The sequence below is a fragment of the Monodon monoceros genome, unplaced genomic scaffold (genome assembly GCF_005190385.1).
Source record: "Monodon monoceros isolate NGI ecotype Baffin Bay Population unplaced genomic scaffold, NGI_Narwhal_1 Super_Scaffold_10, whole genome shotgun sequence".
Classification (NCBI taxonomy): Eukaryota; Metazoa; Chordata; class Mammalia; order Artiodactyla; family Monodontidae; genus Monodon; species Monodon monoceros.
The window spans coordinates 57,083,184-57,098,973 of record NW_021703766.1 but is presented as its reverse complement, the minus strand read 5'-3'; the positions used below and the strand labels follow the sequence as shown (position 1 = coordinate 57,098,973).

Genomic DNA, 15,790 nt, shown 5'->3' with positions numbered 1-15,790 from the left:
CCTCGTAGAATGAGCCTGGGGAAGAGTTTGAAACGGATAGGTGTTAACTCTTCTCTAAATGTTTGTTGGAATTCACCTGTGCAACCACCTGGTCCTGGACTTTTGTTTGTTGGAAGATTTTTAATTACAGTTTCAGTTTCATTACTTGTGATTGGTCTGTTTATATTTTCTAATTCTTCGTGGTTCAGTCTTGGAAAGCTGTATGTTTCCAAGAATTTGTCCGTTTCTTCCAAGTTGTCCATTTTATTGGCATAGAGTTGCTTGTAGTAGTCTCTTATGATCCTTTGTATTTTTGCGGTGTCAGTTGTAATTTCTCCTTTTCATTTCTTTTAAAAAAATATTTATTTTTGGCACACAGCCTTCTCTCTAGTTGTGACATGCTGGCTTGAGTGTGTGGCTCAGTAGTTGCAGCGTGCGGGCTTAGTTACCCCACAGCATGTGGGATCCTAGTTCCCCAACCAGGGATCGAACCAGCATCCCCTGCATTGCAAGACAGTTTCTTTATTTTAAAAAAATTACTTAATTTATTTTTTTGGCTGCATTGTGTCTTTGTTGTTGTGTTCAGGCTTTTCTCTAGTTGCAGCAAACAGGGACTACTCTTTTTTGTGGTGCTTGGGCTCTAGGCGCACAGACTTCAGTAGTTGTGACCTGTGGGCTTAGTTGCTCCGTGGCATGTGGGATCTTCCTTGACCAGGGATCGAATCCCTGTCACCTGCATTGGCAGGCACATTCTCAACAACTGTGCCACCAGGGAATCCCGTTTGCTCTTTAGTTCTTCTAGGTCCTTGTTAAACATTTCTTCTATTTTCTCAATTCGTGATTTTGGATCATCTTTACTATCATTATTCTGAATTCTTTTTCACATAGGTTGCCTATTTCATCTTCATTTATTTGGTCTTGTAGGTTTTTACCTTGCTCCTTCGTCTGTGACATATATTTTTTTGTCATTTCTTTCTTTCTTTCTTTTTTTTTTTTTGATGAGTGGGGCTGTGTTCCTGTCTTGCTGGTTGTTTGGCCTGAGGTATCCAGCACTAGAGTTTGTAGGCTGTTGAGTAGAGCCAGGTCTTGGGGAGCTCAGGTCTGACTCTTCATTCCTCCAAAGGATGTTCTTGGAAGATGTCTTTCTGCATGTGTTGATTCTTATCTGCCTCCAGCTCAAGATAATCCCTATGCCAATGTGGCATATTTTGGTCCCCTGCCTTTGTATCTGATAAATTCAGCAGAAACACTCTTTCTCATAGTAAGAGTTGCTTCTTTGCAGGGAGAGTCTTATCATCTCATCAACTGAGGATCTGAATGTTTTCTCTGTGGGGTTTATCTAATGTATTCAGTCTTCAGAGGCTCTGTGTAAGCACTTAGTGGCTTACCTAGATGGTCCTTTGAATAGGGCTCCATTACGTGAAAAATAAAACCTGTTGTTTCCCCAAGAAAATTATGAGCTTTGTAATGTTTTCTAAATCAAGATCCCAAAAGTTTTCCTTGGTGCAGTTATTGTATTTTTTCAAGAATTCACATATTTTGGAAATGTTCTTAGTGCTTATGAAGTCACACAATTGTTTGTGAACGCACACGCACTTGTAGGGAGTGCTTGTCCCTTGTCAGTTTACATGGTATTTTTAGTTAGAACTTCTTAGCATCTTTCATACCAAATGATTTATATACATGTAGATTAACAAGTCACTGTCACTAAATCATTCTCACAGAAAGGGGGTGTGATCTTTGGCAGCTCAATTCAAGAGTGAATACCTCAAGGGAGTTCCCTGGTGGTCCAATGGTTAGGACTCTGTGCTTTCAATGCCAAGGGCGGGGTTCCAGCCGTGGTTGGGGAACTAAGATCCCAAAAGCTGCAAGCCATGGCCAAAAAAGTAAATACCTCAAGATATCCTTAAAGATTTTATATCTTCATCTATTTAAACTCATTAAGTAGATAAAATATACAGAGGAGTTTTATTAACTGTTTTAATTCAGTGTTTTATTTACTCTTTAATTCAGTGTTTTATTCACTGCTGTGAGAACTACATTGACCAGAGGACCCTGAGCCAACAAATTCACGTCAGTGTGGAGCCAATGAAGGTCCAGGACTGGGGCATTTCCATGTGTGCCATCGTGTCAAGGCGGGATTTCCGGCATTCTCCTAGTGGCAGTCTGTTTCCTACTCAGAGGTTCCACAGCTCTGTGTCTGGTCCGAGGTGACCAAATTAAAGAGGAGACACGACCAAGAGGAATTGTCCTTGCTGTACAGAGTCGGATCTGAAGCACTGGGTTGCTCCACCCACAGACTCCGATGGCGGCGGCAGTGCTGAGGGACACGCCTCAGGTAAACGCTCGTCCTCCAGGCCCTCACCACCCTCACTCCACAAGACACTAAAGCCCCGAGTGTGGGGCGCTTGCTCCTGTGCCCGCAGCCCAGACCCCAGTGTCCAGGATGGTGAGGCGGCCATGGGTGGGGGCCTGGGGCCCTGTTTCTGACAGACAGTGTGATGGTGCGTGGGAGAGGGTCACAGGTGGAGGGATCAGCAGGTGTATAGGTTTGGAGGTCGGAGGATTCGGGAAACCTATTTCTTTAGGGAACAGAGCATTGAGATTGAGTGGCCCCTGGATTGGCAGGCTCAGGGGGTTGTTTCTTCATTCTGAAGGCCCTGGGAACCATGGGGAATTTCAACAAAGAAGACAAATGAAGTTTTCCAAGAGGATTTTTAAAGGAAGAACAGACTGGAGAGGTTTGACGACAGTGAAGCACAGGGAGACGGAGTCCTTGTGCAGGTCACATAGCCGCTAAGAGTCAGCACTGAGGACTGAACCCCAGAGTTTAGACAGCCTGAGGTCTCTTTGCTCCAGTGGTGAGCAGAGCTATAATGGAGACCAGAGCCCACTGAGCTCCAGCATGGTTGCCTGCCTCCACTGACCTCTGCCCAGTGGTTCCCATAACAGTTGAAGTGCTTTTAGAATCTACACAAGTAAGTGGGGGGGGGTGTCCCAGGGTCTCACTGATCATGACCCTATGCATGTGGTATCTGGGGTTGTGGTATCATGGGACCCTTCACCTGCCATTCTCCCAGCTCTTAGTCTGGGACCCTGGAGAAACGTCAACCGAGGCTGGAGGTTATATGGAGGTGTTCACAATTCCAGAAATTAGTAAAGTCGTCAAGGGCATAGGTACCAGTATGTGCCAGATGCTTGAAGGTGAGGCCAAGCTGGGAATATTCAGGGAAATGTAAGTCTTCTTCTGATGAGAACAGAGTAGGGAGGCAGGACTCAGGCCTGGAATGTCTCCCTGAGAAGTGGGTGTTGATTTTGGAGGTGGTAGGAGCAGTGGGGGAGATTGGGTCATAAGATGGAGGTGAACTTACACATGCCTTAACCTGTTCCATCTAGCTGCAGAAAAGAAAGGTCTAGAAATTTGAGACAGAATTCAGCATTAGACACACATGGGTGGTGACTGCTTGGTGGATTGGGTGGGGCATTCTGTCACGTTTAGGAAGGGGAATTCTTGTTCTGGTGGTAGTATTATTAACAAATCAGAAGAAGAGAGTAGGTGTCAATTCTGGGTGTCTTCCTTGGGCACCAGGTTGGAAGAAGTGGTCTCTCAGACATAGGTAAAATGTTTTAAGAGAGGTAGCCATTGAGGGAGGAGAGGATAATCTAGCAGCCACAGTTTCCAAGGGAAGAGTGGACATGAGGTGAATGCAGAGGCCTAGGAGTAACTGAGGCAGGATGACCCTGAGGATGGGGCTGCTGCTTATTCACCATTCTTGACTCACCAGAATTTTGTGGTGACCTTTTGTGGATCCTCCAAGGCTGGTTGATGAGCTTAGGGATGAATAGGACACCTGTGAGTTACTCGGCCTCATGTTACACGTGGAATTATGACCCCCCTAAAGTCTTATGTTGAAGTTTTAATCCCCAGTAACTCAGCATGTGACTGTGTTTGGAGATAGGGTTTTTTATTAATATGAACCCTCATCCAACATGTCCAGTGTCCTTGTAATAACAGGAAATTTGTTCTCAGACACAGAAGAAAGACCAAGTTAAGTCACAGGGAAATGACAGCCATCAATAAGCCAAGGATTGAGGCTGTAAACGCAACCAACCCTGCCAACACTTGAACTGTCAGAAAATGAATTTTTGTTGTTTAAGCTAGCCACTATGTGGTACTTTGTTGTGGTAGCCTTGGCGGGAGGTGGGGTCCTGCAGAGGTCTGTAGTAGCAGGGCACTCTCAATGCTGTATGATGAGTAACGGGGAGACAAATGGAATCCCTGTGGCTGTGGGGATGCACTTATGGCATGCACAGATGCAAGAGGTGCTAAGAAAGATGTGCACACAGAGTGGGAGCATGAGCTTATGATTCTACATCTTTGGTATTAGGGACTTAAGAGTGCAGGTTGAGTCTACATTTGGTTGTACCTGGCAGGTATGCTCTGGGGTATCCCAGGGATATGGCCTGGCTGGGGGCTGGTGGGGCCCTGCAGGCAGGACCATGAGGAGAGAGTGACATTAGTGGCACCAGGGTCTGGTGTCGCCTCCGAGTTGGAGAGCTTGGGAGGAGGGTAAGCATGGGGTAGATGTGTGAATGATGGGTTGTGGGTCCTTGGGAGAGAGGCTTTTTGTGATTTCATCTCTCCCCATCATGGCAGGGTAGTGTGACCTTTGAAGACGTGGTAGTGTACTTCTCCTGGGAGGAGTGGGGGCTCCTTGATGAGGCTCAGAGATGCCTGTACCACGATGTCATGCTGGAGAACTTTGCACTTGTGACCTCACTGGGTAAGGCCCTCACACCCATCCCAGTACCTTGGGCTAGACTCTGATCTTCTCACAATTGAACAGTAGGTTCTGTCTCCTTTCTCAGTTCCCTGGCTGGGTGCTGTGGTCGACAGGGCTGGGCTGAGCGACTTCCCTCTTCTTGAAACTACAGCCACTGGTGTGCTGCCCCAGTGAGCCTGATGGATCACACCTTACTTGCCCTCTCCCTGGCTGGGTAACTTGTCCAGATCCATGGCTCCTGCCCAGGTTTTTCTGTCTCCTTTCTGTTGACATTCTTCCTGTCTGTGCCAGCAGTTGCCATTGATAATACGTTGACTACCTTTGGGGACGATGGCCTTTTTTTTTTGGCCATGCCCCATGGCTTGTGGGATCTTAGTTCCCCAACCAGGGATTGAACCTGGACCCTTGGCAGTGAAAGTGCAGAATCCTAACCCCTGGACTGTGAGGGAATTCCCATGGGCTATTCTTATAATATGCAGAATTACTCTGGGCCAATGCTAGTCCATCACCTATCCTGTCATTGCCTTAGGACACAGGTCCCAGGCAGTTGTTCAACTGGGGTTCAGAAAGAAGAGTGCTGGGATGGACATGACTCCAGCCATGGCGAGATGGGTTCAGAGCAGGTCTCTCTTTGGTGAATGGCAGCTGATGGAGGGCATGACATCAAGACTGTATTCAGATCATATGGAACCTGTCCTGTGTCCACCAGTGTGTTGGTGGTGATGCCAGTAACCACACCTCATTTCTACCTTTCCTTCCTTACTGTGGACACTTCTATAACTTCTGATTCTTCTCTGGGTCCCTGGCTGTCCCCACCTTTCTACTTTCATGTGTCACCTTTACTCTTCCCCCTACAATGTTCCCCAAGATTAGGTCCCACATAATGTATTGCAAGGCATGCACATATCATTAAATAGACTGTGAATACCATGTAGTCAGTTGCAACCATATCTTCCTGGGCCTGGATACTTGAACATAGCACTCAAATATCAGCAGCAGCCAAGGCCCTCCTGAAGGGTGTTGGCAGAGAAGTGAATTGGAGATGTTTCTTCCTGTGCTGCATGCCACCCTGACAGCCTCCATCTTGCAAGGGCTCCCTACTTCTTAGGGCTTTCAGAGTCCCAGTACTGCAAAGCAGCTCTTTCATCAACCTCATATTGAAAACAATCCAATGGCCTCATTCTTTGGTGTGTCTGACACATTTGTGTTGGGGCTGCCCCACCACCACCAAAGACAACATGCATTTCACCAGCATTTCTGTGCTTTCAGGTTGTTGGTATGGAATGGAGGATGAGGAAGCATTTTCTGTGCAGAGTGTTTCTGTAGAACAAATGTCACTGGGCAAGACTCCAACTCCAGATCCATCCATTCAGAAGACTCACCCCTGTGAGAAGTGTGTCATGGCTGGGAGAGACATTTTGTATCTGCCTGATTACCAAGGATTGCATCCTGGGCAGAAATCATACCCCTGTGAGGCATGTGGAAAACAATTTTGGTTGAGTCCAAACAGTCACCAGCACCAGAAGCACAATGATGAGAAGCCATTCAAAAGGGACATAGATAGGGCCTCATTTGTGACGAACTACAGGTTCCATGTTTCAGGGAAGACCTTCACCTGCGAAGAAGTCGGGAGGGACTTCCTGGCTATGTTGAATCTTCTTCAGCACCAGGCCACTCTCAAAGGGGCAAAGCCACAGAGCAGCTTCAGGTGTGGGGAGTCCTTTCATAGCGGAAAAAGTCATTACAAGTATAGTGAGTATGAGAAATTGTTCAGCTATGAATACACACTTTTTCAGGATGAGCAACTTCACACTAGAGAAAGTTACTATGACTGTGAGAAACCCTTTAACCAAAGCTCCATCCTTATTAATTGCCAGAGACCTGACACAGGAGCAAGGTCTTATGAGTGCAGTGAATGTGGGAAATCCTTTAGCCAAAGCTACAGACTCATTCAACACCACAGAAGTCACACTGCAGCAAGGCCTTATAAGTGCAATGAATGTGGGAAAGCCTTCAGCTACAAATTAAGACTTGTGCAGCACCTACAAATTCACACTAAGGTGAGGCCTTATGAGTGTGGCGAATGTGGGAAGTCCTTTAGCTACAGCTCCACTCTCATTAAACACCAGAGAGTTCACACTGGAGCAAGGCCTTATAAGTGTGGTGAGTGTGGGAATTCCTTTAGCCAAAGCTCCAACCTCATTCAGCACCAGAAGATCCACAGTGGAGCGAGGCCTTATAAATGTAGTGAATGTGGAAAATCCTTCAGCTACAAATGCAAACTTGTGCAGCACCTGCGAATTCACACTGGAGAAAGGCCTTATGAGTGTGGGGAATGTGGGAAATCCTTTAGCCACAGCTCCACTCTTAATCAACACCAGAGAATTCACACTGGAGCCAGACCATATAAGTGTGACGAGTGTGAGAAATCCTTTAGCCAAAAGTCCAACCTCATTCAGCACCGGAGAGTACACACAGGAGAAAAGCCTTATGAGTGTGGGGAATGTGGGAAGTCCTTTAGTCAAAGCTCCCACATCATTCAACACAGAAAACTTCACACCAGATAACCTCATGAATGCAGTGACTGGGAGAAAATCAGTTACAGCCAATGGTCTGTAATTAAACAAGTTCACAGCCTGGATAAAATTTGTGCAGCAAAGTTGGGAAAACCTTCATCTAAAGGTCTCTGAGACCTACGGGTTTTCAGTGTACTAGAACTAGAGTGTTTTTGTGAGGGAGCCATCTGCTTGACGTTGAACATTATACAGCTGAGCATCCAGAGTGGGAAGGTTCCCCAGGAGTTCTAGGTTTGTGGAAAGCTTTTAGGATCCTCTTTGCATATTCTACTGCTGGCTCTGTTGCCTGAATTATGTTCCTTCCAGTTTCTGTGGCAGAAGCCTCACCTCTACCACTTAGTAGTTTCCAGGTTCCAGTAGTATGTATGTCCCTTGCAGTGATCAGGGAAGGCAGATGTCTCTGTCCCATTCTCTACAGAACAGTAAGGAGGAGTAATTTTCAAGGGAGGAAGCACCTCTAGTGCCTCTGTGAGAAGTATAAATCAGTTCTCTTTTCCCAAGGATATCACATAATGCTGAGCACTACTGTGGGGAAGCTGTTCCCCAGGTACTGCAAAGGAATCACGTGCCTTCACGTCTAGAGTTGGGTTTTCTGGTGTTGGTTGTAAGACAGGGGTGAGGCTGGAACCTAAATTCACACACAGTGGATGTGATTCATATGCACTGGAGGAGGCTGTGGCGGTGAGAGAGGTGTGCCTCTTTTAAACGTGCCTCCACAAATATTCAGTGACTGTGGCTACATTGTGTTGGATGAGGTGTACATGCCATAGCTGTGTTCTTCCTGTAGCTGCAGTCATTGTCAGAGCATATAAAGCTTTGTATATTTGTGTAGCCTCCGGGCTGCTCACTCTAAGGATACTGCTGCATGGAGAAGAAAATGAAAATAGACAGAAGGGAGATCTTGAAGCCCAGAGATACAGTTTTTGTGACCTAGCAGCTGTTCCTGCCAACTCAGAAATGATCTTTATGAATACTTTCTGCCCTGTTGGAGGGCTGCATCCCAAGCTTTCTAAACATCTGGTTATGAAAAAAAATGAATTAGATTTCTATTTAAACAAATTCTTACAAAGGTTTATTGACATATAATTGATTTAAATTGTACAGTGTGGTTAGTTTTGACATAGTGTAAAAACCATGAAACCATTAAAAATAATGCTGATGGTTATCATATCTGTAATTCATAGTTACTTCCCTTGTATTTTTGGCCACACCACACACTTGTGGGATCAAGCCTGGGTCGTGGCAGTGAAAGCCCAGAATCCTAACCCCTCGGCTACCAGAGAATACACTTTTAAAATCTCTTTCTGCCCTCACAACTACTGATTTACTCTTTCACAGTAAATTAGTTTGTTTCATAGAATTTTGTTTACTTTTTAAAAATTGTTTTCCCTCCATGCTGCATAATTATTTTCTGATTCATAAATCTTTGCTTATGTAAATACTTCATTCTTTTTATAGCTGAGTACTATATCCTGTCTAGATGAACCACAATTTGTTTACCCACTTTTCTGTTTAATGGCCATTTTGGCTTGTTTCCAATTTTCGGCTGTTACAATAAAGCCTTATGTATATACACAATGGAATGGCACAGGCGATGAAGCCTCTTTGTTTTGTTCATGTTAGGGGTAACGTTGCATCTCGCCACACTATATTACTGAATTATGTAACACATAAACCTCTTCAGAGTCCATTTCTAAGATGTAAGCCTTTCATAGGTCCAATATCTATCAGTGCTCAGACATCCCACTTTAAAGCTTTTGTGTTTCATAAACTCTCTTAACCTATAGGTAGGTAACTATTACATCTCTGAAGTTCCCCAATCATTCCACTAGAGTTTGCAACATGTTTGCAACATTCTATATGTTGTTTGTTGGGTCTCTCAAACTATTTAACATGCTGACCACCCCGCCAATTTGAAGAGATTAGGGTGGGCAAGTTGAAGTGTCTTGATGGTGCACATCTGTGGCATTGTTTTTACTACCAGAGCTCCACACAGCCAGGAAACTTTTCAGGTACTGTATGTGCAAGAGTGTGGGGAACTATCCTTCCTACACCCTAATTCCCAACCCTTCTGGTGTAAATTTGCAAAGGAAGGGTGAAACCGTGGAACACCCCCATCCTTCCGTGGACCCTAACAAAGGCAGCATGCTCCCTGCACCCACAACCTCACTGTCGCATGCCCCCAGGGTGCCCCTCCAGGCTCTGTGAATTATGTTCCTCAAGCTTGATAGTTTCGAAGTTTTTCCTACCACCTCTTGCAGTTCTCTTATCATGATCATAGGTAGGAAGCACTTCAAAAAACTAAGATAACTGCGAGGGGTGGCCCAGCCACAGTGTTGGTTGGCCCTGGTGTCGGTATAAGTGTCTTTTCCAGGTGAGCCTTGGGCATTCCCAGCTGAGTCACTACTGCCACTAGGATGGGAACCAGAACATACTAGCCTCAAAAGTGACTTGAAAGGAGTGAAAAAACCTGTCACTTCACGTGGTACTAAAAAGTATACCCCCTCAGAGAGCACTCCACAACTATAAGCAGAAAAAAATCACAATCTGTATGTAATTTTTTGTAAAGCACAGTAAGTGCACCAAGGGAAATATTTGAACCCTGACTTTTGCAAGACTTTAACTGTAGTGGTAAAGTGGAATAGAATCCGACATAAAAACATAGGAAACTTCTTATGGAATATTTCTATTATTGTCACATTAACAGTATTTTTAATCACCCTAGAATGTTTTCTTTAAAACACTCTTCCTCCTATTAGGTATAAATCCACTTCACTTGGGAAACTTGGAATTTTGATAAATAAACATTTGTTAAAAGAAATATCCCTAAGCAAATCACAATATCTTTGGCAGGATATATAATAAAATCGATGACAAAGTTTAACTTCAACTCCATCCAGTGATATCTTTGAATGAGGAGGAAGGGGAATTGGGAAAGTACAAGGGGGAAAAACGTACGTTTTTATATGTTTGCTTTAAAAAGTGCCCTGGGGATTTGATAGATGGATTTAGTCAGCCAGGATTAGCTAGGGGAAAACATCTAATCCCTGAAAACTACTTGGTGTCAGGGAAGAGTCATCAAAAGATGCTGAGACCTGAGAAGTAACCCCACACATGGCTGTGTTGAATTTCCTTCAGCCCTCAAAGTTTCTTAGCTTTCACAGTAGAAACTTGGAAGGGAGAATAAGAAAAAAGCCAGCTTCATGAAACTGGCCCAAAATGGGGGAAATACACATCAAAACATTTATATTTGTCGCTTTTGAACACACCTACTTAAAAATCCCTACTGTGTGTGCCACACATTATTGTAAAAAAAATTTTTAATTATGAAAATTAATAAAATTGTTAATAGGATAAAAGTTTCTAAGGAGAAAGGCTGACTTAGAGTAACAAGTGCAGGGGATTGGGCTCTAAATTAAACTTTGGGGGGGTTGGAAAAAAGCCTCATGTGTAGGGCTTCCCTGGTGACATAGTGGTTGAGAATCTGCCTGCCAATGCAGGGGACACAGGTTCAATCCCTGGTCCGGGAAGATCCCACATGCCAGGGAGCAACTAAGCCCGTGTGCCTCAACTACTGAGCCTGTGAGCCACAACTACTGCACCCACATGCCACAACTACTGAAGCCTGTGCGCCTAACAGCCCCTGCTCCACAGTGAGAGAAGCTACGGCAATGAGAAGCCTGTGCAATGCAAGGAAGAGTAGCCCACGCTTGCCATAACTAGAGAAAGCCCACGCAAAGCAACAAAGACCCAACACACAGCCAAAAAATAAATAAATTTATTATTTTTTAAAAAGCCTCATGGGTAAAGGATGTTCCAAACCCACATTTGATGAAGATGAGGGCATGAGATTTGGGGGGGTGGGAGGAAACACCATAGTAACATGCCTGAGGCCAGAATATACTTTCAGCTGTTCAAGGAAAAGAAGGCCAGTGCAGAGGTCAGAGATGTCACTGGGCCACAGATAAGACACTGTTCCACTGCAAGGATTCAGATTTCGAAGAAAAGAGTTATATTTTTGGCTGGGGTCATCGTACTTTGACTTTGAGAGCACATCCTGTCAAAGGGAAGCACACAATAGGGAGCCCAGCTCACGAACCGTTAAACGCAGTAAGGGGCGAATTGCCAAGGAGAAGAGAGGGATGCCCCCTTACCCAGAGGTGGTGGAATAGGCCCTGTGGCAGCACCGCCAGCCGCGCACCCGGGAGTTACGCCCCACAGCAACGGATCGTCAAACAACGCTCAGAGAGGCATAGCCCCAGGAGGAAGCCGGGTCCACAAGTGAGTTCAAGCTGTGAGTGACCACCAGAACCCGCAATTCACGTGAATTTTCTCAGTTAGGAGCGTTGTTCATAACTTCACCAGCAGAGGGACCCCGCCGCCAAGAGTCAGACAAACTTCGTTGGCGGGGAACCCCCACCCCCGCCCAACCCCAGAGGCTGCGGGTCAGGAGGTGCGAGGAGACCTCTGAGGAATCATAGGGTTTGAAGCCAGGGTGTGCAGCACGACCTTAGGAACCAGCCAAACAGCCCACCGTCGCCCACGAGTTCCCACCTCCCCCGCGACGCAGAGCGCACACTGCCCGCCGGCCACAGTGTCCTGGCTGCGGGAGGGAGAGGTGGGGCGGTGTCCACCTACCGGAACCTCACGCGAGCCCACTGCCTAGACCGTGGGGCCCTCCGTGGGCCTGCCCGCACAGCCTAGTCTGGCCCGGTTCCCACCTCCAGACCCGGGAGACCCGCTCCAGCTCCCCTCAGCAGCCGGAGCAGCCCCGGCGGAGGCTGGTCGTTCTGGCCGGGCGGCCGCGGCCTCTTCCCCGTTAGTCTGCAGGTACAATCTCCGGAGGAAGCACGAGGCGCGCCCGGCCGGCAGAACCGGGACGATCCCGCCAGTCCCGCCGGCCTCCCGGAACTCGTCTGCAGGCACCGCGGCCGAATCCCATCCCCTGAAGATGTTGCCCGAGCTCCGGAAGGGAAGGGACAATATAAACGTGGCTGCCAAATGGCGCCCGACAACCGGCGCCAAAGTCAGCGGGGCGGATTCGTATCCCGGACCGACGAGGGCGCACCGCCGGCCCCCCGGGGTGCTGGAACTAGTCCAGGCCTACCTCGGAGCGCATCTCTCAGCCTGGGACCGTCACTCGGGCTGCCCAGAATGGCACCAGCGAGTTCCCAGGAGGACTTAGAAAAATTCTGCAGCAGGCAGTGTACACCGAAAACCATACAAAGATTCATGGAGAACAACGGGTGAAATTTTTTTTTTTTCCTTTTTTTGGCTGAGCCGTGTGGCTTTGCGATCTTAGTTCCCGGATCAGGGGGATGAGCCCACGTCCTTGGCAATAAAAGTGCCGAGTCCTAATCACAGGACTGCCAGGGACTGCCCGAATATTTTAATTCTATCATTTTGAGCAGAGGTCTTTCTAAAGCAAAAAAAAAAAAAAAAAAGCTCAGAAGACATGAAGGAAATAATTTATAACTTGACCACATAGAAGTTTAAACAAAATCTGTCTCTGCATTGACCATAACAAAGTTCAAAGACAAAAAATGGATGTGGGGAACACTGGTGCTAATGTACATCGAGTGATAAGAATACTGATTTCATCATTACTTATCATAAAAAACAGGGGAGGATTAATAGCCTTTTACTAAATAAACTTCCAGCATATCTGTACAATGCAACAGTATGAAAGAGAGAGACTGTGTGTGTTTGAAATGAGGTTAATGTTGATGGTGAACTGTTCCATGAAATTTTTTTTTAAGGTGTAGAATTTCCTTTGGTTTGGTTTTGTGTGTGTGTGTGTTTTAAGTACATGTATTTCTATTTTAAAAGATAGATGGACAGGCAAAGGAACTAGAACCGCTACAGCAATTTCAAAATCCAAGAATAAAGTTGCCCATAATTTAAAGCTTACTTATAGAGCTGATAGAGACCATGTGATGTTTGCAGTTAGACACGTTGATCAATGGAACAAAGCAGAGATTCAAACAAATATGCCTAAGCCCAAGTGATTTTTGGCAAATGTGCAAAAGCAATTCACTGGAGAAAAAATGGCTTCTCTATGATATGGGCAATCGGACATCCACAACAAAAGCAAGCATGCAAGCAAACAAAAAAACCTTAACCTAAACACCTTAACTTCACACCTCCTACAAACAAATTCAAAATGGATCACTCACGTTAATGTAAAATTTAACACTAGAACACACTTCAGAGGAAAATATTCCAAGAAAAAAAAATGGGTATCTAGGGTCGGGCAAAGAGATTTTAAAATCTGACACCAGAAGTGTGATCCATAAAAAGAAATAGAGACATTGGAAATTTTCAAAATTAAAAACCTAGGCTGTGAAACACCTGAAGAGGATGAAAGGACCAAGGACTGAAGCAGGGCGAAAACATAAGCAAACCACACATCAGATATGAATATGAAAGAACTCTCAAAACTATTATCTTTTTAAAAAATATCCAAATACAAAATAGACAAAACACAGAACAGGCATTTCACCCAAGAGGAAGAGATATGATTGGATGGCAAATAAGCACGTAAAAAGATATGAGGCATTTCCTGGGAATGCAAGTGAAAATCATAGCGAGATACCTGGACACATCCATCAGAACGCCTTAAACAACATACAGAACGGTAATAAAATGCTGATGAGGTAGAGGAGAAACCCAGTCATTCACCCATACTGGTGGTAATGTAAAATGGTACAGTCACTGTGGAAAACACTGTGGTGGCTTCCAAACACACAAATAACAAAAAACAAAAAGCTTTGCAAGTACTGTACAATCCAGAAACTCAACCCCCAGTCAAATAAAAATAGATTGTCGAGTAAAAGATTGACTCAGCAGGTCTAGAATGTTCAGAACCAGCACATTCCAAAGAAACGTCGGGCCTTGCCTGGCTCCTGGGAAGCCCTTGGAATGCCTGATGAATGTCCTTATTTAGTTAGGGACTTGGATAGTTGAGACTAACAGTGTGATTTATGGCAGGGGCCTTGGGCCACGCGGTATCAGTTTGAGCTCCAGGAAGTCAGCTTTATGGGGTCCTGTGAGTCCTTCTAGGGAGCAAAGCATCAAATCGGAGGGTGGTCTGGAGGACGCCACCTATTCCCCCGCCGGACAACACTTTTGTTCACGAAAAATCCTAGACTTGAATGGTCTCAGCCCCTCTGTTCATCAGAGCCCCAAACTGGAAACAACACGGATTCCTTCAAGGAGTGACTGGTTACAGAAATGGTTGGTGGCAGGAGTAGTTGTGGAAATAGAAGTGTTTGGATATACATAGCGAAGGAAGATTGGACAGGACTGGACAATGGGTTGTATGACATGGGGACATACAGGATGAGGAAACGCTTCTGGAGTTTGGAAAAGACTCACTACGTGAACAGTGGTAAAATCCATTCAGACAGGGGGAAGTCTGGGGCGTGGCCAGGGTAAAGAAGAAGCAGAACAAGATTTTAGGGTTGGACCACTTTTAATATGTCATTTCTGTGAGGTATCCTAGTCAGAAAACCAACTAGGTGGTTGTACATCTAATTCTGGAAAGAGTTGAAATATGGGGTTTATAAGCATAGTTCTTAATGCCTTAGAAATGGACTAGACCACTCAGAGGTTATTTATTTTTTTAATCATATCGGTAATAGACTGTAGAGCCCAACGTGGAGCAACAGATGTGCTTCAAGTTAACACCCATGCAGAGGAGCCTATGCTGGTAAACAGTGCTGTGGAGGAGCATCAAGGAAGGTAGTAGTGAAATGAGAAACCTCTGGTTGTCAGGAGCCAGAGATAACAGCATTCCAAGAAACCAAGATAAGTGAGCCACTTACCTGAACTGCTTTGAAGGAAACCAGGACATGTCACCCCAAAATATCACCCACTGTTTAGCACATCAATTATTTTGAATTCCAGGCACTTATGACACAGCAGATGCAGGAAGGATGCTCTGACACTACTTTTTCTTCCTGAGAGCAGATCAAACTCTCATGTGAAAGGTACCCTCCCTGTACCAGGAGGAAGACATTCTTAATCACCAGAGGCAGGAAATGTGAGTGGGAGAATTGGGGACTGAGCAGTTTGTACCAACAAAACCTGACTAATCTCATGCCTATCTTCCTAGTCCACTTCTTCACTGTAAACTTCCCACAGCCCAGACCCCTTTGTCTTGTCAATTCTTCACAAATTGATAGTCTAAAAGATATAAAAGCTTCCTGTTCTTGTCACATCTTTGGGTCTTCGATCTCTCATGAAATCTCCCATGTACATGTAAACATTTAATAAAATGTGTGTGCTCTTCTATTAATCTGTCTTTTGTCAGTTTCAACCTTAGGCCCAGTCAGAGACCCTAAAAAGAGGGAAGAGGAGAATTTTCCCTTCCCTACAGCTGTTAGAATGTCCAGTAAGGTGGTAAATGGAAAGTGAGCATTAGATGTTCACCAAAGAAGTCACTGGTGT

General features: G+C 45.4%; 1 protein-coding gene across 1 annotated transcript in view; it reads left to right on the top strand.

The window, feature by feature from the left end:
* Positions 1-8,926, top strand: part of LOC114907954 (zinc finger protein 551-like) — a 29,217-nt gene extending 20,291 nt beyond the window's left edge. The window contains 3 exon segments of the mRNA XM_029244104.1: positions 1,993-2,317; positions 4,637-4,763; positions 6,033-8,926. Coding sequence (XP_029099937.1) covers positions 2,285-2,317; positions 4,637-4,763; positions 6,033-7,453 — 1,581 coding nt within the window. The 5' untranslated portion in view covers positions 1,993-2,284 and the 3' untranslated portion in view covers positions 7,454-8,926.
* Positions 8,927-15,790: the final 6,864 nt, after the last annotated feature.